Consider the following 25878-nt stretch of genomic DNA (forward strand, 5'->3'; position numbering starts at 1 on the left):
GAGGTATTTTGAATAAAAGCGAAAGGAGAATGAACATTGAAAATACAATGTAAATTACATTTCAGGGCTTTCCCATTTCCTTTCACATTCTCATTCAACTAACTCTCACCGGGTACTTCTGTTTATTTATGCGTGTGAGGTTGCTCACGTCCTCTTGAGTTTTTTAGTGTGTGATTTCTTTTATTGCTGCTTCGCTTTTATCTTTTGTTCTACCTTGTTATTGTTTTTCCCTATTTATTGTTATCATTATCTATTTTATTCCATATATTTATTCTTTTATCTTCAATTTTAGAATTTTCCTCTTAAATTAGCAGCTTTTGATGTCTTCGTTCTAACTTTTCCGTCCTTTTACTGTTGCAGTCCGTGTTCGAGCAGCCGTTTTATAATCGTGACGGGGACACATGGCCTCGACGCTGAAGTCCCCATTTCCCCCCTAATCATTCATTCAACGAATTCTTTCACAATCAATGAGTCTGTCTTCTTTAGCCTAAGGGCATCAGCATGGAACATGGATTTTCTTTTATTAGATTGCATTTAAAAATAAATAATTCACTAAGAATGAAAGAATAAATACAATTTTAATTAAAATATAAGTTAACGTCGAAAAGAAATATGCGAGATGCCGAAATTCAATTCCGTGCCAATCATGCTGTTTTTCTAATTTCTTTTAAGTTATTTTGAATATTAATATTGACTACAAGTATAGTTGTAATAAATAAATAAATAACCTTTCAAGAACTTAGACTAGTAGGATTGAAGTGTTGAATGTTTTAGGTTTTAACATAAACTAGGGAGGAAACAGTGTGTATATATATATTTATTCAATCGTCCTATGTAGGTAGTAATTAACTGTTTCTGTACTTGTTTCAGAACACATGTCCTCGTTTGAGATGCTTAGAGAAGATCTATAAAAGTGTCCAAATAAATCTTCTTAGTTGGAAAGTAATGCGTGAACCTAACTTGAAGTAACTAGGAATACGTTATTGTTCAGCCATTGTATATAAGCAAGGTAGTAGTATTTCTTTGTCGATTTTTAACTTTGTGCCCGAGAAGTTACGAAATAAATATGTATGTACTACGAATATGCGTAAAGTAACATATCGAAATGATAAGCCTAGGGAAGAGATACTGGCTTCGCTACGAAAGCACTGTGTATACTTTTCGTTTTAAGCTTCATCGCAACAGTAACAGGTAAGCAATGATCTTCCCAACTAGTAAATAGCCTGCAGCCAGTTGCAATAAGAGTAGTAAGTCGGGTATTTGTGTTTGTCCTGTAGTTAGAATTGCAATATATTTGTTTTTCATTTATCGTAGCTGCTGTCTTACATGATTATTTTCTTTCTAACTGTGATAATTATATGAATATTCAATTAGTTGACTCAGTGTCAGTTACACCATTAAAATTCAAATTTATTGTCTATCTTTTCTACAAGAGAAAACAAGCTACAGCAGTCTTTCTCAGCGGAAAATATTCCCTCGTTTGATCTCAAGGAGGGAATGTTTTTGGACACATTGTTGAATGAGTGTTAAATCTCAAAGCAAAAACGTCATACAAAATGATCTATATTTGGTAGAAATCCGTGAAGTTAGACAGCAAGGTAATGGGAGATTGAAAAATTAATAATATAGAACGCGAAGATAATGAGGAAGGTGGTCGTAATGGTGGGAATTCAGAATTTGCTGATAAGGTAATAACTGTAAGACTTACGGCAAAGGACAAGTATCTGGTAGGTAGAGGTACAGACTATCCTCTCCCAAACTACTGCAGAAGTAGAGGGAAATTAGAAGAAAGAAGAAAGTAGAGAGGAAAGTGATCACATGCAGTTGCAGGAGTAGACATCGGATTTTTAGTACTTAATTATTCATACAATACAGTGAATTCTAATTATTTTCTAAAATTCAGCTAAGTAGTGACAGAAAACTTGAACATCGAATACTTACAGTTACAGTTCTGTGTACTGTAACTGTACAGTGATATTTACAGTTCTGTGTACTCGTGAATTAAACTCACCTAGACTAATAGAAACGTAGTGACATCAAAATATGATCTGTATCTGTTTTTAATAGTAAATTTGTGTACTTTTTTTTTCAGGAAAATAGACAACTTTTTATACTATTCCATTGTACAGAAGTTGATTCTTTTATACTTAGCCGAATTTGAATGTGCTACTTACCTAGGAGATGCCGTGTTTCTACCACTGGTTGTGTTCGATCTGCAGGCCACCTCTATTGACTATTGGCCGGCATTGGAATTTCCATTGCAGGAGATTGCGTTGCAGCTGGACCATGAGTATTGAATCTCACTGCCCTTTATAGGTTTTAAATAGGCCGGAAACGGTACGGACTCCACGTTGGGACAAGGGGGCGCGGTGGCTCAGTGGTAGAGCGTTCACCTCCGGTGCTTGGGGTCCCTGGTTCGATCCCAGCTCGCTCCGTGTGGACTTTGTGGTGGACAAACACCGTGCTCGTGGGTTTTCTCGGGGTTCTCCCGTTTCCTCCCACTTTCTTCATTCCACCATTTCACTCATTTCTCATAATCACAGTCTCCTTTAGCCTAACCGGCATAATCGTGGGACGTAAAACTAAAAAAATTCATTTCATTCATTTTCATTTTCCACGTTGGGACAGGCACCGCTTGAGAAGTCTAAAAGCACAATAGTCCATTGCGTTGGCATCTGGACTCTTGACAAGGATGTTAGAGAAGGAAATTACGACAATTCCAGTTCCTTTTCCATAGAGCGACAAGAATTCCAGTGATGCTTTTGCCGTCTGGTTGGATGCCTTGTCTTGGTGCAGTTCAGCTGGTTCACGTCTTCCCATGCAATGCTGGGATTTCAGTCAGGACATGAGTCTGGCAATAGCAGCATTCATTTTGACGTTTTGCTCCACCTTTCGTAGACGCAGTTTGCTCCTGAACGAGGAACTGGCTACAGTCATTGAACTCTTGTGGGAAACTGCGCACTGGCGGAAGAGCATGTTTAGGCCCTTGGCGTCAACAGGTCTGTATGTAATGGCACAAATTTTACCACAGTTTGTGAGGTAAATCCACGCCTCATCAAAAGTAACAACCCGCGAGATTACCTAGATACATTCTCTTGCATTTCGCTCAGCCACATGAAACGGTTTCAGGGCGAGCACACTGCTCTTGTGAACGACCGTAAGGCGTAAATCCCTGTGAATGGTGCGGTCAATTGTCACCTGCGATGTGCGGCATTTGCTGGTCATCACACGCTGTGTGTGGACATTTTCAGAGGTCGCCATACGTCGAATCACAAGCAACAGCGGCGAGGTTCTCTTCGCAGGAGGCAGTTTATAGCTGCTTTTGTTGGTGTAGTGGTCTCAGGACGCTGTGCCACATATTTCCATATAACACGATTTACAGAGACACAACTTACATGAAAATTAAGCACGTGACACATTTCTATGATGGGCAACGCCGTGAAATTAGCGTCGGATAGGGCCACAATGAACTTCCAGAATTTATTTACTTTCGACAACATCAGGCTATGCTCGAACACACTGTTCTTCAGTGTGAGGACTAGATACTGTTGCTTCCCTTGTGGCAATCTCACGGTGATGGGTTGCGCATTTGCGGTATAATTGCACATTGACTTCGGCTCAATATAAATGGATCAACCTCTGTATTCCATTGCAATTCTCGTCTGAGCACTTATTTTCGGAGCTTTACTTTTTTTTTTCGTAATTAGTTTTACAATAGGTTATGAGATGTTTTATTATATTTGCTGGTGTCACTCTGTGACATTTGTGGGGGCCGCGGTGGCTCAGTGGTAGAGCGTTCACCTCTGGTGCTAGGGGTCCCGGGTTCGATCCCAGCCCCCCTCCCCCCAAGTGAACTTTGTGGTGGACAAACACCGTGTGCGTGGGTTTTCTCGGGGTTCTCCCGTTTCCTCCCACTTTCTTCATTCCACCATTTCATTCATTACTCATCATCACCGTCTCCTTTAGCCTAACCGGCATAACCGTGGGACGTAAAACTCAAAGATTTCATTTCATTTTTTTTTTTCTGTGACATTTGTGAGTTGAAATAAGTTTCTAGCCATAAAAGACTTCTTTACATCTTACGAATGCTATTGTATAATATTTGTAGCAGGGTTGACTGGTTTTAAACCTAGGTTTAAACCAGCTTGTTTTTTCAAAAAAAAAAAGAAAGAAAGAAAAGTTTAAACCAAAAAGCGAAAATTCTTCGTAAAAGTGTGTGTTCGTAAAATCTTGATGAACACACATTTGTGGATTATCAGGTTTCACTCCCGTACATTATTCGTATTATATTCAGACCTAAATCCCCCATTCATTGCTCAAAAAGAGTGTACTACAAGAGCAGCTTTTTTATATATAAAGTTTATGAATGTTTGTTTTGTGTTATTGTTATGTAACTGCAATCAAAGAAAAATTCTAAATATTGTTTCGTTCTAATAATGTTTACTATTGATAAAATACATCGAAATGCCGTACTTTTGGGAGGAAAGGGGTGTCATACAAACCGTACGAGAGACATTTATTGAAATCAGAAGTATCTTTGATATCTAAATGAATAAAAGGGTCAAAGTGGACTCAAATAATTCGTATCTTTATTCACTTTTCGTACTGATACGCCAATTAAGTCGTTGTATTTCTTTAACTTGGACTAATAAAAGTCGTAGTGAACTAGCTTGGACTAAATTAGTTCTTCTGTACTCTGCAGTATTTTGAAATTGTCCATATGTAAATCTGTATAATGGTTTCACTTGTTCAACTATTTATCTTTTTGTCCTTCTGAAATGACTTTTGACAATTATATTAACAAATATGTAAAGATCAGTACAACGTATTTTTATCAGGGGTCCTTGAGTGAGTCGGCAGACGTATCGCAGTTGTGGCCAATTAGTCCCGGTTTCGAGTCCAAATGAAGGACAATTTCCCTCGGATGTAAGCCGAGAAGCGGTTGGATTCCGCTTTAAGCGTTATGTAACCCCTTCCAACATAACCCGGTTGTTGCATAATAACACCAAGGCGAAACAAACTTATTTCTGTCCATATGTGATATAAATACATAGAGCAAATTATTTAAACCAAAAAAACAAAAAAAAAAAAACCTGGTTTTTTGTTTTTTTCAATAAAAACCATGGTTTTTGCCAACCCTGATTTGTAAAAATGTAAACGTTTGGTGTCGATATTTGTTGACCACTTTGAATTTAACGTTCCAATGTGTTTTGTTATCTTCAATTGATCTACAGTCAGAGTTCCTGGCAAGAACAACCATTAAATTTTGAAAAGAGCGATCATCTGTTTCTTCTCCACAGAGCTGCCGAATTCGTCTAGAATTGATTGGAGTATGTGTTGGATTTTAAGGAGCTGTAAGCACTCAAAGAGCTATACCTCTTGCGTCTCGAGCTTCTGGATTGACACTTAATATGTTTTGATCATTATCAGATTTCACTTTTAATATTCGCAATAGACTGAAATAGTGTGACGTCACATCCTTTTCGTTGCTATGGTGATCGCGATTTTATTTTGTAAACAGCAGGTAGCTTAAATACATAAGACGTAAATGCAAAGCGGAAACAGTGATGAAATATTTCGGAATTGCAAATATTATAGTGAATGAAATATTTGTGTTTCTTTTTAAATATTTCTAATCAATGAAACAAAAAAAAAAAAAAAAAAAAAAGAAAGAAAGAAAGAAAGAAAAAGAGAAAATAAATGTACTCATCTTGTTCATAATCAGATATTAATGTTAAGTCACTCTGGAAATTTTTTTATTCATTAATATAAGTATCATAACAGTGCAGACATGAACAGGATTAATGATTAACAGTTGTTTAGAACGCTGAACCATTCATAATTGGATGCATTTATTGTACTGTTTCTAAATGCTTTAAAAAAATTGATAGGAAATATAAGAAAGGATTCTACCTATATCCACTGATGGTCCGCACTGAAAATTTCCAAAGGCTTGCTTTTCTCTCCTTTCTTTTGTAATATTGTAGGTATTGTGCACTTCCATAATCAAGAGTGGTCACAAGAAAAATAAATGTTCCAGTAGAATTAACATTATTCTAAAACATTGTTTTCTTTTAGAATCGTATATTTTTACAGTTTTCCTTGTGCCGACAGTTCGTCAATTTGCACGTTAGGGAGTTTATATTGTGTATAATTGCTTCTTAAGGTAGATTACATGACAATGACGTTTACATTAATTATTTGATTTCTACCTTATCACTTACAAATGTGGAGCTTTTACAAATAAGTCTTTTACATATTACTCTTTCTTTTTGAATTTTCTTGATTTTATTCGTAGTTTTCAAAACGCATATCCATATTCTAAATCTGTATCTTTTCCCACCAACTTTATAGCCGTTAAAACATTTTATAATTGTAAATAAATTTACAGCTTCTGTCCTTGTTTTTACTAGAATTTAAAATACACCAGTCGCTTCACGCGTTTGTATAGAAAAAAAACATGGCGATCACCATGGCAACGGAAAGGAAATGACGACATTGCTGTTTCAGTCTATTAGGAGTTTCTGTACTCTGCTGAGCATCAGAAGAGTTAAATTCTTGCACAACATTTTACAGCTCATCAAAATTGCCACAATAAGACATCACAATTTTAAGGCGTTGCCTAGCGTGTTAAGTGGATCACAAAGAATTTGGCAGTTCTTCACGGTATGCTTGGATAGTGCTTTCACAAAGCAGAGGTCGGATATTCTATTACTATGTCATATGTACGAGGGATATTTCGAAAGTTCACTGTGTCGATTTTGTAAAAGCTAGTTGTGTTATCGCACGTCAAGGTAGCCTATGGCGTTCTTTGTTAGTGTAAGTAAAGTCAACGTGAAGGTGTCGTTTGTTCGCTTTAAAAGCCAAAGTACAGTGTATATTACAATGGCGGATGAGAATGATATACTGTTAATTACCAGACAAAGGATACTATTGAATTTTGTGTGAAGTTACGCCAAAATTGCCAGGAAACGTTTGAAATGATCGAACAAGCGTACGGTGAAAAGGCAATGGACAGATCAGCGATATTCAAGTGGTGGAAGCATTTTAAGGGAGGCGAACGTAGTGTGCAGGATAACATGAGAAATGGGCGTTCATCAACATTAGTGAACAATGAGAACTTTGTAAAAGAAGGGACATTGTTAAAAGAAGATAGACGTTTATCGATTCGTGAATTGGCAGGTAAACGGACTGTAGCAAGTTGTCACGTATTCGTCAGAGAACACCTGAAAATGTCTCATGTTTTTGCAAGATGGGTTCAACGTTCGTGAAGAACGGAAGCTCCGCCACATTTAGTGTTATCAAATATTTCTTCAACAAGTGGAACAATATAATGAATTGTGGAACAGAATCACCACTCGCGAATCCTGTATCAGATGATTCGGTCCTAAATCAAAGCGGCAGTCCAGCGAATGTTTAAGCACATATATGCTTCAGTGTTATAACATTTATTTTTCTTCATTGCCGATATTTTACACCGTGCATCATTTGGAACTGAGGGCACGTGCACGTGCAACTGTTTTTCCTCTATTCTTAAAGAAGAAAACATTGATCACTGTTGGAACTGACGAGGATTGTAAACTTGAAAAGACACTGTTGGTGATCATTCCATGCGTTTACTTTTGTAACTTGTATAAATACCGTGCTAGCAAGAGTTACTATAAAAGTTTTGTGAAAACACTTCTAACTTTGTTAATATTGAAGTTATGATGCACAAACACTTTCAATGAATCAAAATTGCTTTTATAACAAAAATCAGTCTCTATATGTAATATTTACGCCAAAGAAATACGGATATTGTAGTAAAGAAATGCAGTTGATGTGAACATTTCTCTATAGTTACGAGGGTCATTCGGAAAGTAAAGAACGTTTTTGTATAAACACTTTAATAACTGATATACAAAGGCGAAATTTGTGTTACATACTATGTGATACTTAAGTTACTTTTCGACATAGTCGCCGTGTAAATTTAAACACTTGTCATACCGTGGTACAAGTTTTTCTATGCCTTCGGCATACACAGTTGCCGCCAAACTGTTGAACCAATCACTAACAGCTTCCTTAAGTTCATCACTGCCATAGTGGCTTCCACCCAAAAAGTCTTTCAAGTTTAGGAATAGGTGGAAGTCACTGGGGGCTAAGTCTGGACTATAGGGTGGATGCTCCCAAACTTCCCACTTAAACTGCTGAAGCAAGTCCCTCGTCAATGCCGCGGAGTGAGGACGGGCATTGTCGTGGAGGGGGATGACGCCGCTGGTCAGCAATCCGCGCCTTTTGTTTTGAATCGCGCGGCGAAGTCGACGTAACGTCTGACAATAGGCAGCTGCATTTATGGTCTCACCTCTCTGCATGTAGTCAACGAGTAAAACACCCTTACGATCCCAAAAGACCGTAGCCATAACCTTTCTGGTGCTCAAAATTTGTTTGGCTTTTTTCGGCTTTTTCGGAGAATTTGAATGGTGCCATTCCATGGATTGGCGCTTTGTTTCTGGAGTGATGTGCGAAATCCACGTCTCATCTCCAGTAACAATACGATTTAAAAGTTCATCGCCATCCTTATGGTAACGGCTGAGAAAAGTCAATGCGGCTCCCATTCGCTTGGTTTTGTGTTCCTCCGATTAGAGTCGAGGCACCCACCTTGCACTAATTTTTTGTAACCCAAGTTCACCACTGACAATTTCGTACAACACAGTTCTTGAAATTTCAGGAAAGAATTCGTGCAGCCCATCAATAGTGAATCGCCTATCCTCTTGAATTTTCCGCTCAATTCTTCCTTTGAGTTCGTCAGTCACAACAGAAGGCCGGCCCGAGCGTTCCTCATCGTGCACATTCGTCCGTCCGTCATTAAACATAATGCACCACTTACGAACTGATGCTTCATTCATTACATTTCCATACACCTCAGTGATTTGTCTATAAATTTCTATCGGACGCACTTTTCTTGCATTCAAAAATCTTATCACACTACGAACCTCACACTTGGCGGGATCAGTAATTGTATCGCACATTTTACAGTCGCACAGAGAAGCAATAAGGGACCGTAGCGGATCGCAGCTGGTGCCAGACTGAGGCTAAAGCATGCCCAGGTCAATAACCCAGCAGCAGCGGGGGTGGGGGAACACGCGCTAGCGCAAAACGTTCTTTACTTTCCGAATGACCCTCGTACAAATTACTAATTTCTCTCTTTAAAGAGTTTTCAACTACTTGTGAAAACTTTTGTATACAGACAATTTTGATTAGTAAGAAGAAAATAGTAATGCCTTCATGGATAAAAAACGTAGATGATTTTGTTGTGTGTGATTTTTCTTGATACACTTTAACAACATATCCCATTCTTTGTCTAAATTGCCTTCCTCTCTATTTAATATAGGGTTTCTTGAATGCCTTAGATACACTTCTTTCAAGTATTGCATCCTGTCTAGTACCTGAACCTCCCAAATGTAATCTCTTATGGGAAAAAAATCTGTAACGTTCCGTGTTTATGCATTTCAGGTTAACGAAGACGGATGATTAATAAAAGTGAATGATTATGAAGGAATTGTTGGAATGAAAACGTGAGAAGAAAGAAAAATTCCGAGGAAACCCACGGACACGACGTTGTTCATCAGAAACTTAACATGGCATAGGATCGAGCTAGGGACTTCTCACATCAGAGATGAGCGCGCTACCACTGAGCTACCGAATCCCCCCTTTTTGTGCAATTAAGTTCTTGATAGCCCTGGCATGGTTTCGCTACTTTTCATTGAAGTCCTAATTTTTTCCGTGTAGATGGATGGTTTCAGGTTGTCTTAAATTATATTTTGAGTTTTTTTTTTTTTTTTTTCAAAATTTTCATTTCCTGATTCAGTAATACGATCTTCATTTTCAAATGATAGAATCTTAATGATTTCGAAATATTGCCAATGAAAAAAATTATTTTTTGCAACATTGCATCATAGAAATATATAACATCAATATCAACATTTTAAATGTCACTTTTGGGGAGCACGGTGGCTTAGTACTAGAGCGCTTACCTCTGTTGCTTGGGGTCCCTGGTTCGATACCCAGTGAAGTAAATGTGTAGTGTACTCCTAGGTTTTTCGTTGTACTCGCCTTTCGTTCCATATTCTTATTTCACCGATTCTTCCATCATCATTTACTTGTCTTAATCACGTGTCTCCTTTAGCCTGAAGGGCATAATCATGGGACGTTAAATGAAAGATTTCATTTCATTAAAAACCGTTTCATGTAGTACCCGTGTTTATTCTCCGAAGTATTCAATGCTACACAAGAAATATTTGATGAAGCTTTACTTATCACTACTACTAAAGATTTAACCATTCCTATCTTCGCTCTTATTTCACTTTCGCGCTTCATTTTTTTTAAAACGCTGTTACTACCTACGTACCGAAAATAAAAAGTTTGTTCTGTCTTCTTCCTTTCTACGTCTCTAGTTGATACAGATAGCTTCGTCCAAATCGCCATACTTGTGTCTTTTTAATATTTTGGTAAGTGTGTGAGTGATAATAATTTGCAGACGTTGTGCAAATAGTTGGTCGGCGTATGCTTTTACTTTAGTTCTTGACACTTACGATTAACTGAAGTTTTATTTCATATGTAAACTACAAAATCTACAATTAAATAACATATTATCCAGGGTATCCACTGATACTTGAAAACTAAATTTGTATCGATACTGGGGGCTTGGTTTGGCTTACTTTCGCGTATGGCTTGCCCTTTCTCTTTCAGTTCACCGTAGTAGCTCCAGTAGATACCCTGTTGTCTACACTTTAGTAAATTAACACGGTCATCTCTGTACTAAAGTATTTTGTACTTGCATATAAGTCAAGCAGTTCTACAAACCGTTCGTTGCAATCGAAAAATCCACTTCGTCCGCAAAGCACCTATCCCCCCCCCTATAAAATGAGTCATTTTGTTGGGTTCTTCAAAAACTCGTTTCTAAGTTTCTCCGTTCTGAACGTGAAGTTTAATGTTTTATTGTGCTATAATGGGAAAACAAAGAAGGAACAAGTTTGAAAAATGTTGAAAATTATCCCAACACAAAAACCGTGGCTTGCTTACCTTCTCTAAAACAACTTCTTTTTCGAACCCGTTTATCTCTTAGACAATAACAGTATTATTTTATTTATTTATATATAGGAATCTTGGAAAGCCAGTTCTTATGTAATATAAAGGTGGCCTGTTTTTTAGGGTTCCTCCGTTTCCTTTTAATATTAAAGAGAATGTTAACGTGCTAATTGTTTCTTAACATATTTTGTGCATTCAGTTTGCTCACTCATTCATTTTGCACACAGCTCATGAAGGACGGGAATTATTTTTACTTGATCGAAAATATTATACCTATTTACATTGGCTCCGAACTACGCCAGAAATTGAATTCAAAGTACAGATCATTATCCAAGATTACATCTCATAGGTCAGCTCCTTCCCCAACGTGCTCTATTGCGTCTTTAAAGTGAGTTAGGTGTGGGAGACCCTGGTTTAGTTCCTATGGGGTCTTATGTTAAGCTATAGGGGCAAGTCTTATATAGATTGGGTGCTGAAAAAGAACGCTGAACTTCAAAACTAACCAAGCCTCTAAGAAAGAACACATTCTTTTCCTTCCAGATTAATTCTCAAACGCATGTCGATATGATTTTGAACTCGCAGTGGAAAAGACGAAGCGTAGTTGAGGCCAGCATACATGCAATATGTTTGTGCATGCTCTTGGAAACAGAAAATCATTTAATAATCGTGTTAAGTGTTTTTAAACTAAAATATATCCGTAATAATCACGCGGCTGTCATAAATTTGTGCATATTTAGTGATACTATTGTGATAGTTCTTAATCTTTTTTTTTTTTTTCCTTTCTTTTTAATGCTCTGTTGCTTTAAGATCACATTCGAATTTAAAATGTTGTACGCTGTAAGGCTTCACAGTTGAATTTGCAAAATTTAAGGGCAGCGTTGGTCGGTTTTATCCTACTACATTTTGGTCCTTTATTAACGAATTCTTTTGTTACTTACGTAAGTGAGGAATTAGTGATGATGTCAGTTAATATTACAAAATATTTCTAAAGAAGAAAGTTAGCAATATATAGATTTTAAAATACCATTGCAAGTAGTAAAGGTTAGTAATATTTTATTGCAAGTTTCTGGAAGAAGAAAAAGTCAACATATTGAATTTCATAATTGAAAGATTACAGTTAGAAAATTTATTGTACAATTCTATACGGGTGTGCATAAAGCCAGGACCAAGTAGGGAAATGTGCTTCTTGTAAATTAAGTAATAATACTAATGACCAAGGCCCGGATCTTGTTGACCTAAAATTTTATAAAAAGTGACCTACAAAATGACACTAAAATTCCTGAAAAATGGCCCTAAAATTCATAAAAATTGACCTCAAAACTTGCGTTTTTTTAAAAACGTTTATTTCGTTAAACATTGTAATTTTTTGTATGTCTATTAGATTTTACCTATCATTTCTCACTCATTCTCAAAAGTTTTGTTTCAGTTAATTGCAGTCTATTGATCAGTCCATTGTACGGCATTGTACGTACTGAAAGCGTCAGTTCACTCTCGAATTGAAATTAGGAAGCACACTATAAGAATAGATATTCGCAAGTGTAGACTATACATGAGAATAATAAAAACCCTGTTTAAAATCTTTGTACGTCGTCTAATCCATTTTTAGTTACTCACATGATCACATCCTTTGTGATCAATAATCCAAAACCATCTGTGTGGCCACCTACCAACCCCTACCCCAGTCAACCAACTACAGCTTAGTGTTCATTAGCGTTTTAGGAATGCAGTTTTCCACCCCAGTAGTCAGGAAGCAGGAAAAAGAGACAACTTAGTATTTTTCAAATCCGTAAACGGTGTTCATTTTAAGATTTCCTTATGTAGAAGAAAAAGACTAAAAAGACCAGAAGTGACCTAAAAGTTACCTTTAAAAAAAAAAAAAAAAAAAAACCTTCAAAACGGCAAAAAGTTACCAAAAGTTGACCCTAAAACAATATACACCCTGTTTAAAAAAAAATATATATATATATATACGTATTACGAAGAATTATTTTGTCCAAACTATCCATCGCTTCGCCTCGGCTCGGCTATTGGAGAAACGAGTACACAGTCTAGTTCATATTAATAGCCCTAGATGTCAGTTGTCTTCTGTTTTGCTTGGTAACCGTCATATGTTTAAAATGGCTACTCCGCAGCAGAAATCATTTTTTGTTCTCGAGTTTGCGAAGTGCAATTCCATGATTACAGTGCAAAGACGTTTCAGGTTGAGGTACCAAATTGATCCTCCGAATGGGTGAAACATTCGCAGATGGTATCGACAGTTTGTAGATACAGGATGTGTATGTAAAGGAAAGAGTCCTGGCCGCCCTCGTGTTCCTGAAGTAAATGTTACACGAATTCAAACTGCTTTCCAACGTAGTCCTTCAAAATCAACTCGTCGTGCCTGCCATACAGGTGCAGACAACAACAATTTGGCTTGTTTTGAGACGTCGGTTGGTTATGAAGCCGTACAAGTTACAGCTGTTAGAAGCTCTGCGTTCTGATGACAAACGCAAACGTGTGGCATTTTGTAACGAGATTTGCATGCTATTGACAATGATAACACTTTTGCACAACGCATCGTGTTCAGTAATGAAGCGACTTTCCGTGTTAGTGGTCAGGTAAACAAACAAAATGTTTGAATTTGGGGCCTACAGAACCCACATGCAGTCATTGAACGTGTACGAGATTCGTCCAAAGTCAATGTGTTTTGTGCGATATCCCGATCATCTGTTTACGGCCCATTCTTCTTTAATGGAAACACGGTTAACAGTCAGCAGTATCTCGCTATGTTACAAAACTGGTTGTTTCCGAGGCTGCACGAAAACAACTTCATTTTTTAATAAGACGAGGCACTCCCTCACTGGAGTAGCCAAGTGCGTGAATATCTGAATGAAACTCTACTGAACCGCTGGATTGGTCGTCAAGGAGCTGGTGACTTAGCATGTCTCAGCTGGCCTCCACGGTCCCGGATTTGATACCCTTTGACTTCTTCCTGTGGGGTTTCGTTAAAGACAACGTTTATGTACCACCACTCCCACAGAACCTGGAAGAGTTGAAGAACCGGATACGTACTGCCATAACATCAGTGACGCAATACATGCTTGCCCGAGTATGGGAGGAATTTGAGTATCGATGTGATATTGTTCGTGTCGCTGATGGAGGACTTATTGAACATCTGTAATTTAAACTTTGAACTGTAATTTGAACTTGAGAGGTTCGTAAATATGTGTGTAAAATTTCATATTCGTATGTCTTAAAATTTAATAAATATATGCATTCGAAATACGTATATTCTTTTTGAAACAGGATGCACTTTTAGAACCTTGAGTTGACGGATAACGTTTTTATTTGAAGTTGCCTTGTGCTATGCGTAACGGAAAAAAGTTGACTTGTCAACAATATCCGGGCCCTGCTAATAACTGGGTGAAAACACATCCGTTTTTCTGAAAAGGATGGACGCAAAGAATCAAGAGAATTCTCGTCTGTTGATATATCTGTTAAATGTTATTTCACCTGGAAGAAGTTTCACTGCAACTTGCATGTTTTTGGGTCCGAAAATATTACTCAGAGAGCATGGTCAAATTTCTTCAGACTTGTTTGGACATGTTGAACTTAATTTATGCAGGTATTGTGTTTAAACATTTATTTCTTATATTTCCCATTCGTTCCAGACTTTATGCATAGTTTTTAGATAACAGCATGAAAATTCTTGAGTACATTTCCTTTCGTGTTTAATTGTATATTTGTTTTTTGTGTTTAAGCTGGTCTTCAATAGTTTAAGCGAAAATCATTTTCTTGCGTTGATTTCTTTAGTGGCTGGCTGTAGGGTAGAAGTTTCTGTAAATCATGTTATTGTATTTTTGATTATTTTCATTAACTCTTCAGAAATTAATTTCTTAGTCTTATACTTAACAATTATTTTTCCTTATGCTATATAATATATCCGTGAAACAAGTTATTTTTGTCATAACGATAGTATAGAATGGTATAACGTACTTGAAATACTAGAAAACTGTATAAGAGTAACAATATAAGAAGAGTAAAAATATAAGAGTAATTTGTTTTGTCTTTGTATGATAGTATTATTTTTACATTGGCGTTCTTCATAACATACGTATAATATTGGGTGTCCCACTCCAAACTGTTCTCTTGAGTAACTTTTGCAATGACAGAGACCGTGCAACAAAATTTGAACAGGAAGGCTCTAGTCTGTGGGAAATATAAAGCTGTTGGCGAAATATGAGCGGGAATATCTCATTTCGACTAGAAATATAATATTGTGGCGCGAAATGTCCGCCCGCGGTATCCCACCAGTTCGCTAGGAGTTAGAATACCTGTGAAGATACTGTTTTGCTTCACGACCGCCAGCAGCACCACAATCTGTGCATCTTGTTTCCTGGTATTCTGCTTTTGTTCACTCAGCTCTCTGTGGGAGGTTGGAAGGAATTGATTAGTTGCGCTGGTGGGAGTAATTGTTAAGGAAACTGCGATAAAATGTGTCAGCATACTATTAAGCAGCGTGTCTTCATTGTTCGGGCCTCTTGGAAAATATTCAATTAAGATATAAGTAAACCAACAGAAGTTGTGTGACATTTTGAAAGTAGACGTGTACCGAATAAGTCCATCAGTTGGATACTAGGGACATAATTGATCGGTAAACTAGTGGCAGCGGAACTACTAGCCAATTTCCGAAATATGGAGCGCTGAGAATTCAGTTTTGTTCAGACGTAAGTAGTGACCACTTCTAGTACATGTTATGTCATCGCATTTCGCACAAAACTAATTACATCTGTTGAAAATTTTGTTGCAGTGTCTTCTTTAATACATAACTTATGGTGAGTTTGGCTTGGAATAGGGACATCTTATTTTTCTTTCCTTGAAGTAGACTAACAATGATAAAAAAAATAATCGTAGAAGTATTTTCAAGATTTAATAAAACTAACATTATATAAATAACTCATTGTTAATAGTTCCTACATAATTTTTGCATAAATTTTTGTTCATTATGTAAATGATCATGTAGATTTTTTAAAATGTGGAATCATTCGTAAGCGAAATATACGTGGCTTGCTTACCATTATATGCCGCAAACATTTAAAGCCAAGAGATATACATATATAATGAAAATTATATTTTCTTATTGTGGAATAAAGTGCAGAACTTTTCAACACAAAATACAACAATATCAGTTGATATATTTCGGATAACATTCAATGCTAATTAGGATAGAGGGCAGGAAACGTTAAATAAATAAACGACTGAAGTTAAACAAGATAAAACCTACATACCACTTATTTACAGAAACAATGTAAAATGCTTTTTTTATTTTTTGTAACATGATATGAGTATGCTAAGTGACTGAATTTTTTCTTTCTTCTAGAAGAAAGGCCATACCTTTAACTCGGGTAACCATCGAACCGATTGCCCAATGGATGTATCTCACATGCTACAGAAGGTTGATTCGTCTATGTGTCCGATTTTAAATCTTCACTGCTGCTCACAGAATCGACCAATCCAAATTATTCTAACATCAGAAGGAAGCCAAAGCCCTAGTATCGCGCCAAGTTCGCATGTTACGTTATGCCTCCCTAGGGGAACCGGTTTTGGGAAGACTACGTCGTAGCACTTTTGCACGCCAAGTTTTCCGTGATACAAATTCAAATACAGTGCAAGGAAAATGGATGCTGTTGGGGTCAGTGACATTCAAGAACATACTCAGACAGAAAATACAAGTGGTTTACAGGCGCCTGTGAAACATGCATAAACAGGCATATTTTTACAGGCGCCTGATACATGCGCCTGAAAATGGAACACTTTTTTTTAAACGCATGAGACAGGTATCGATTTTTTTCACGATCATTGCATGTTCATTTCACGGAAACAGGTAGTTTTCATGTTGATAAGGTTGCAACCTTGCAACGTAAAAAATGCATGTAAACAACATGTAGAGAGTGGAAAGACATGTACGTAACCGGCATATTCCATGTAGTTGACATATACGTTACCTCATAAGGATCTGACGACAGCTGCTTTTCATTTGATAAGAATGTAATTGACATGTTAAATACATGTGAAATATAGATGTTAGGGAATTAGTGGGTGTGTTAGCGGAATATACATGTAAAGTACATCGCATTAAGTGCTAAACATGTGTCAGGATCTTGCATATGTGCATGACAAACTGGAGACTTGGTGCCCGAATATTACATGTATCCTACATCTGTAATATTAATGATTCACTCCAATCAACCTTGTTCATGGTATGCACCAGTTTAACCCATTTATTGGCAATCATGGTGATTGCATTTTCCGTTTACCTGCACATTGCCTGTACATTGCGTAGAGGTGGGTTGACACTTCGCATGTACACGAAGATAATACAGGCAATGTATTCAGTTGTAATCCCATGCATTATACGGTAATGTGTCAGGACCTTGCATAGTGAATATCGAACTGGAGACTTGTGCCTGAATATTGCATGACTTTTATGCCTATAACGTGAATGTTTAGCTCCAATCCACCTTGTCCACCCTGTTTAATAAATTTATTGGCAATCGTGATTATTGCATGTTCCCGTTCACCTGTACATTGCCTTTACACTGCACGTAGGGGAGTTACACACTTCGCATGTACACGAAAATGATAAATGTAAAATAACATATGCATTTTCCATGCTATACGCTAATACATGATATTTAGATGTAATGCAAATATCACACATGTATATTACATGTTGATAAACAGGCACCTTCCTTGTACTTTTCATTCTTACTGTATTGCGAATGTTATCAACAATCACTCAAGGTACTTTACATGCACATATGCCATCCATTTACTTGCATGTGAGTGACTACGTGTACATTGCATGTTCTCGTTGTACAGGCTGTATACAACGCGTGTTTCCGTGCAAAATTTCCAACAGAAGTTTAGTACTTTTTCGACATGCATATCACCTGAAGACAATGTGCCTGTAATATTTTCTTTACATGTTTTCGCCGAAACAGGCGCCTGTATAATGCCTGTCAAAATCTGACAGGCTTCTACAGGCAGTTCCATGTACAAAACATTGCATGTTTCCTCAAAAAATTTCATCACAGTAATTAATCGACATAAACACACGACGTTGCAGCACTTCATTTACTCGTTAAGGGCAATAGAAAGCGACCGTGTACTGCGATGACTTCACCTGTATCTCGGAAGTTGCAGCGAATTGCCCTGCAGGGAGGGGCCGCGGTGGCTCAGTGGTAGAGCGTTCACCTCTAGTGCTAGGGGTCTCGGGTTCAAACCCTGCTCGTGCCAAGTGAACTTTGTGGTGTGGGACGTAAAACTCAAAAATTTCATTTCATTTTCATTTTTTGCCCTGCAGGCAAACCCTCTTACACAATGTGTGATGGCAAAACGATTGCACGTCGTACAGTCAACTGTGAATCGCAACCTACGTGGCAAATTACAGCTTCGGATGGTGTTTAAAAGTCACGGACATGTGCTTACTGTGGCCCATCGGATGGAGAGAAAAGATCCACTACAGGCGCCTCTACGAATGCCATCCATCCAGAAGGAAGTGGAAATTACTTGCACTCGATGAAGTATGGATTTATCTATCATATTGTGGTCAAATTCGAGCCGCAACATACATCTCACGAAACAAAACAAAAAAGGTACTTCATCCGTCAGTGCAAAGCGTTTCTCGAAAGAATTTCTAGTTATCGCGTGATACTACTATGAAGGCAAGTTAACGATTCGGCAAATTTCGAAAAACTGTAAAATCAACTGGCATTTTATCAGCAACATATCTTCAATACTCACACCAATTTATACAGATCTGCTCTGTTTGTATGGAAATACAGTGTGCATATGAATAAGGCCTCGTCAAATACATCCTCTTCTATATACAGATTTGTGCAACAGATGGCGGTAAACACCGGAATCCAGGCCATTCTCTTCCAGGACATATCAGTGAAGTCACTTGATGCCAATCCCATTGATTTTTCGGGTTTGACTTACTGAGAAGAATATTTGTATACGTCATGCCACCAATGTCCGCAGTCTCTGGATAACTTGTCAGCAGGACTTTCTCAAGATTTTAGTTCCTGTACTTCAACGGAGCCTCCTACAAAGTGGAAGTTAGCGGTGCAGGGCTATTGCCAAGACACATGATGCTTACATAGAGGGCAACCGATGGTTGTCCCATTGTTTCCTATGTTAGATGACATGTCAAAATCGGACACACATAGACGAATCAACCTTCTGTGCTTATATCATGTTAAATTTATGGAGGTTTTGTTTTCATAGAAGTGTTTCCAAAACCTCCTTGTCCGTGTAGGACATTAATAGGATATTATTTTCATATTTTCATCGCAAAATACGTTTGGCAACATTACACCTGGTCAAGGGATACTGCAAGATAGGTTACGGCTTTATGTATTTGCCTTCCAATTGGACAATACAATGAGCTGTGTCCCTGTATTTTTTCCTCTCTACCCTTGGCTGTATTTGCGAAAGTATTGTTTGTTCTCCATTTAATTTTTCATATTGTATTATAAGGACTCACCTGCGTCAAATGGTTATGAAGTATATTAACACGAGAAAATATATCTAGTAAAAATGATATAAAGTAATAAAGTGGTTCTTACATGATTAAAGAAGTGGATGCTTTCGAGTTTCGTATTTTAATAATTCTGGGTGCGATTCGCTTTGCAAATTTGATTTGTTTTCCTCTAAATGCTCTCCTATTTACGTAAGGCGAATAATGATATTAAAAACTAACTCACCCACTCGATGGCCTATGGAACCCGGAGGTTCAATGCCGCGTTTACAAAAGCTCTCCATTGGCTTCTGTCCTTAGCTGACTCCATTCAGTTTCTACTTTGTATTCCAATCTCTGCGAGATCCATCTTAATATTGTCCTCCCATCTGCGCCTAGGTCTTCCTAATGGTCGTTTTCCGATTGGTCTTCCAGTCAAGATTTTGAAAGCGTTTCTACTTTCTTCCATTCTAGCTACATGATCCGCCCACGTAAGCCTCCTAGACTTGATGACCCTAACAATGTTGGGTAAACTGTATAAATTATGTAGTTCCTCGTTATGAAGTTTCCTCCATTCTCCATTCACGTTCCTCTTGGGTCCGAATATTCGTCTTAGGATCTTGTTCTCAAATACTTTCAGTCTATGTTCTTCCCTCAGAGTAAGCGACCATGTTTCGCAACCATACAGAACAACAGACATGATTATCGTTTTGTATATTTTAAGCTCCAAATTCCACGACAGAATTCTCGACAACAGATTTTGAACCGAATAGTAACACGAATTCCCTGCTTTTAGTGGACATTTAATTTCGTCGTGAATATGATTTTCGTCTGTTAATATTGATCCTAGATATTTGAAACTATCCACTTTATCAAAAGTATTATTTAATATTTTAATGCATCCATAATTTGCCGTATTACGGTCCCGACGAACTTCCATGTATTTAGTTTTCTCTGCATTTCTTTATGTTATTCTCCTGTCATCCCCTATTAAATTTACATCATCAGCATATGCCGTAACCTGGTGAATACCGTTCAACTCTAGGCCCTGGTTGCTATCTTTAATTTTCCTTATAGCGTATTCCAGAACAAAGTTGAATAATAATTGGGACAACGTATCTCCTTGTTTCAGGTCATTTTCGACGTGAAAGCTCGTGAACAAAAAATTTCTTACCCAAACTTTACTTTGGGGTTCATTTAAACATATCTTAATTAATCTAATTAGCTTTTATGGTATTCCAAATTCTGTAAGAACGTTGTATAATGTTACTCTCCTAACTGAGTCGTAAGCCTTTCTAAAATCAATAAATAGTTGATGTACCGGGGTATTGTATTCCCACTTCTTTTTGAGTATTTGGCGAATGGTAAATATTTGGTCGATAGTTGATCGATTTCGTCTAAATCCGCACTGATAATCTCCAATAATTTCATCTGCGTATGGGGTCAATCTTGCTAATAGAATATTTGAAAGGATTTTATAGGATGTTAACAGAAGAAAAATGTCTCGATAATTATTAGTCTTTTTGCCTTTTTGTGAATTGGAACAATGAATTGATTCTTTCCACTCTTGTGGCAATTCTTCCTTGTTCCAGATTGAAGGAGAATGAGTTTGTGTATCTTGTTCCACAATTTTTCGCCTCCAGCTAAAATTAACTCAGCCGGAATTTCGTCTACCCCCGGAGATTTGTATTTCTTTAATTTCTTTATAGCGGTTTCTACAAGTTTTGGTAGTTTCCCGCCTGATGTCTGCGAAATTTTGTATTAGGATTTTTTTAGCCAACGTAGTTTTGCCTGTTTTCTCTTCTCTACTAGTTTAATGCATTCCTGGTCGAACCATGGTTTGTTCTACATATTTCCGCGTGTCCCAATTTTTCTTTTGCTGAAACTTTAATGCTATCTCTAATTTCAATCCAAGTATTCTCAACGCTAGTGCACTCCGAATCTTCTAAAACCGAGAATCTATTCGAAACTTCAATTTGGTATTCCTCTCTTACCTGGCTTTCTTCTAATTTCTTTAAATTAAATCTCTCCGTTTATGGACATTGAATATTTCCTTCATTGTACGATAATTTCTCTTATTATCGCTGCTACCAGGTAGTGATCAGTGTCACAATCAGCCCCTCTAAACGACCGGACATCAATTATGCTAGATTGCCTTCTTCTATCTATTAGAACGGGATCAATTTGATTGTGTTTTTCCGTCTGGTGGGGTCCAAGTGTATTTATGCAAGTCGCGATGTGGGAATTTTATACTCTTTACGATTAGGGTTTTGGATGTTGCAAAGTTCACGAGTGTAGCACCGTTGTCATTACTTTCCTTTACTTTACTTATGCACTTTCGTTCCTTATAATTGGTTTGAAAATATCCTCTCGTCCTACCTTCGCATTGAAATCCCCTAGTAGAATTTTCATATGATATCGTGGGAGTTGGTCAAATATCTGTTCCACTTCTTTGTAAAAACTGTCTTTTCTATCGTCATCCTTATTTTCTGTTGGGGCATGTACATTTGAAACAATAATATCACACCACCGACCCTTAAGAGTAATAAAAGAAAGTCTGTCAGTCACAAATTCGACCCGCTTAATTGCTGGTAATATTCGTTTGTGAACGAAAAACCCTGTTCCTAATTAATTATTTTTATTTCCTTCCCCGTAAAAGAGCGTCAAATTTCCGGAATTCACAGATCCTCAGATCACAGGAATAATGATATTAACCAAAATTAATTAACCAGAATGTATGTGTTTATCCCTTTTCTCTATGTTCCACGAAAGAGCTTTGACGACATTTGCCAGAAAGACTATATTTGTCGGTTGTAAACTAATGACTACAGTTGTCCGTTTGAAGGGGAAAGACTCATCATGAGTAAAAGGCGACAGGTCATGTTTGGATCTCCCGATAAACGATAGGTCTATATCTCGTATAACCATGATACTGAAAATCAGACGTATTTATTTTCCGAAGTAAATAGATAAACGGTATTAGCAGGATATTGACGACCTAAAAGCTTTTAATCTTACAATTTAATTGAAAAAAATAATGAACTGAAATTTAATTAACTTTTTTTAACATACACATTTCGTGGTAGCAAGGGAAGAAGGAAAATAAAACACAAACACATGACATCTACTTCGTAAACAGAAATATTTTAGAACACTAAAGCTACCTATCTACCAAACATTACCCCACGATCTCATATCTGGTCAAACATCTATGTGCTCTTGCTACAGATAATTGTAATCAATTTATCATTCAATAGGAACATAATTCGAAGGTTTAGAACATCACGTTATATTGATAGATCTTTTATATATATATATATATATATATATATATATATATATATATATATATATATATATATATATATATATATATATATATATATATATATATATATATATATATGTGTGTGTGTGTGTGTGTGTGTGTGTGTGTGTCATTGTTGCTAGTATGCTAGTCATGAGAGCCCCCTCCGAAACAATACATGTACTTTATTTTATTTTTATTAGTCATCCTGTTTAATTTAAGGAACTTTAACAATTTGAGCTCTAGAGATTGAACGAATAAAACTAAGAGCTATAGAGGTTATATATGCGGAACGTGGAACCTCCTTTCCTCCCTTAACCAAACTGTAGGTAGGATCCCACTTCTGTTTGAATAGCACTTTGTCATATTTTCAGGAAAAAATATCTTCGAACAGGTTGGAAAGAAAAACTTACTAGTTTCCACCGACTGATTACATAACATCAGGTGTGGTTCATGTATCTGAATACCACGTTGCCCGTTTCTGTTTTTGTGCTTTAAAACCCTCTTCACCCGACCTTCTGTGTGATTTTTGAGTTCGTGTTTGCAAAAGAGGGAGGGGAGAACAAGACAACTTAAAAAAACTGTGTTGCCAATAGCAGATTTATTATTTCTGAGCAAATGCACTCGAGGGAGAACTATAAATTCCAGTGGTGTACTAAGAATTGCTATGATATTAAAACACTGAAGAAAATGGTTAAAGCATATGATTTAGAAAGTGAAAATAATAAACTGGTTGAAGTCCCACAGGTACAAAAATTCTGTTGAACTTTTTATATTTACTTTTTTTTAAATAACTACATGTCATTATCAATCCTGATTTACTTGTAATATAGTATCCATTAATTGATCAAACTATTTCTGGGTTACAGAACCATAAGGAATTGAAAAAGTAGATTTTGCTACTCATCTAGAATGTAAAGTAAAAATCACAAAAATTATTTTAGCTTTAAAAGCAAGTAAGCTTTCCTTGTATACTTGTGAATTATACTCTTGATACCCCCTTTTTAACTTTCTTGCCTTCTGTCCTGATGATTGACATCGGATATTTGAGTGTAATAAGTCGACTGATGTATTATATTTGGAAAGTTACTAAACACAAACAGACCGCTTTTATCTCTTTGGCATAGACGTTCTAATGATCTATGTAATGAAAGTATGAGGGTATTAGATGGTATACAGAAGGTATACTTTTATAATGACTCAGCATTGTTGTCTCCTAGGAGGAATACTCGGTGTGGAAATAGAGGGTATAGATGAGGAATTTCGAAGTGTTTTTATGTTGAAAATAGACAGATTTTTTTTTTTTTTTGTTGTTGTTGTTGTTGTTTAAGAATGTAGGAAAAAGTAAATTATAATACTTTGTTTTCATTTGAATACGCTTGTAGTGATAACAGTTCAGTTAAAATTTCTCATTGCTTTATTAATTGTTGGATTTTTTTTTCTTTTTTCCAATATTTATTATTTAAATAATTCAAGTAATTTGATCGAATGTTGGATTGTCCCAATTCTAATTACTCTGATTTAGAGGTTATAAAGATGGGTGAAACTGTGATCAGTCATCATAATTTTTCAACAGTATTCTTCTTACTAACCTATTGCTATTGATTATAATTAACAATCCCGTATGTTTAAATATAAATTTTGCAAAAAGTATTGTCTGGGAATTAAAATAACATACTATCTAATTATACGTTCTGAATTTGAGTGTAGAAACTTCTTTATTTGCAGCATATATTTAAGTCCAGAGGAATTGAGTAGGGAATTAGCGCAAGCAGTGTCCAGTGTATTGGATTGTCCAAAGAAACTGCGAACTTGCCACACAACACATCTTACAATCAAACCAAGTATCCTTTTTAAAATTCCAATAAGGTAAAAATAATAATAATAAAGTGATATGTGACATGACTGAATGGTCAGTGTTATTAGAAATAGAATATCTGAATTGGTTATTATGTCGAAGAAAATTTTCGTTTTCTGCTTGAACACTGTCGTTTATACAGTGCCCGAGAATTATCTTGGCAGTGACGTCAGCGCTCTCAGTTGCAAGGCTACCAACTTACGCTACTCACAAATAGTACTTAGAAAGCTCACTGAACGCTTCGTACGTCACGTCGAAACTGCAGTGTAATAATATGCTGTTAGCAAACTATGGGAGAATTTAGATAACAATTGATTTGTATAATTCTAGTATATATGTGCATTGTTATGACAAAGAAAGATAAAAATAATATTACACTAACCATTATCAGAATATTTTAAAATGTACACAATAAATCACAACAATACAAGTAGAAATAATTTATTCTTAACTTTAGTCTATCATTGGTGAGCAACCGAGGTCGTCTGAATCCAGTGGCGTAGGGAAAAGGGGGGCCCGGAGGGGCCGGTCCCCCCCAAAGAGGTCCGACAATGTACTTTGGTACTTCGACGTTTGTATTTTTTTAATATATTTTTATGTTTATATATTTTTTTGTTTGTAATTTTTCTATATGTACCTATAACAGCACTTGCCCCCCCCCCCCCCAAACACACATTCTGGCTACGCTACTGTCTGAATCGTCGCTATAAATTCCAGACCCGTCTTCCCGATCACTGTCTGTTACAGAACTATCGGATTCTGAATGGCTTCCAACACTCACAATTAAATTGTCAATCCGTTCATCCACAAGACAGTCCTTTTCCCAGTAAAACTGTTCCCATTTTCGCGAGTTTTCAACAGCCTTCCTCCAGTCTTCTTTCGTTACTTGTTTGAAAGCTTCTTCAATAAGCTTCTCTACACTTTGTTTGGTAAAAGTTTTGTTATTGACAGCGATGTATTTCTTCACGTTTGCCCATATTAATTCAATAGGGTTAAGGTCAGCATGGTATGGCGGTAGTCTTATTACTTTATGTCCTTTGCTTGTTGCAATTTCATCAATAATATATTTTACATGTTGAGGTTTGTTTTTCTTTATCAATTCATAAAGTTCAGCTTTCAAGAAATCCGGACTATGGGGTACAT

General features: G+C 36.7%; 2 protein-coding genes across 5 annotated transcripts in view; both read left to right on the forward strand.

Annotated features, from left to right (window-relative positions):
• Positions 1 to 25878, forward strand: part of PIG-H (Phosphatidylinositol glycan anchor biosynthesis class H) — a 68829-nt gene that overhangs the window by 36507 nt on the left and 6444 nt on the right. For 2 of the 3 annotated variants that reach the window (XM_081731089.1, XM_081731086.1), the window contains exon 4: positions 871 to 1191. The exons of the other annotated variant lie outside the window; for it this stretch is intronic. In XM_081731089.1, the coding sequence (XP_081587215.1) occupies positions 871 to 969 (99 nt within the window). In that variant the 3' untranslated portion in view covers positions 970 to 1191. Of the gene's footprint in view, positions 1 to 870; positions 1192 to 25878 lie in introns of those variants that run through there. 3 annotated transcript variants of the gene reach the window in all.
• The window catches only part of LOC145664405 (uncharacterized), a 65225-nt gene continuing 40400 nt past the window's right edge, over positions 1054 to 25878 (forward strand). For both annotated transcript variants that reach the window (XM_081731083.1, XM_081731084.1), the window contains exons 1-2: positions 1054 to 1191; positions 24606 to 24721. In XM_081731083.1, coding sequence (XP_081587209.1) covers positions 1106 to 1191; positions 24606 to 24721 — 202 coding nt within the window. In that variant the 5' untranslated portion in view covers positions 1054 to 1105. The remainder of the gene's footprint in view (positions 1192 to 24605; positions 24722 to 25878) is intronic.

The sequence above is a fragment of the Thermobia domestica genome, chromosome 11 (genome assembly GCF_964235325.1).
Source record: "Thermobia domestica chromosome 11, izTheDome1.hap1.1, whole genome shotgun sequence".
NCBI classification, from domain to species: Eukaryota; Metazoa; Arthropoda; class Insecta; order Zygentoma; family Lepismatidae; genus Thermobia; species Thermobia domestica.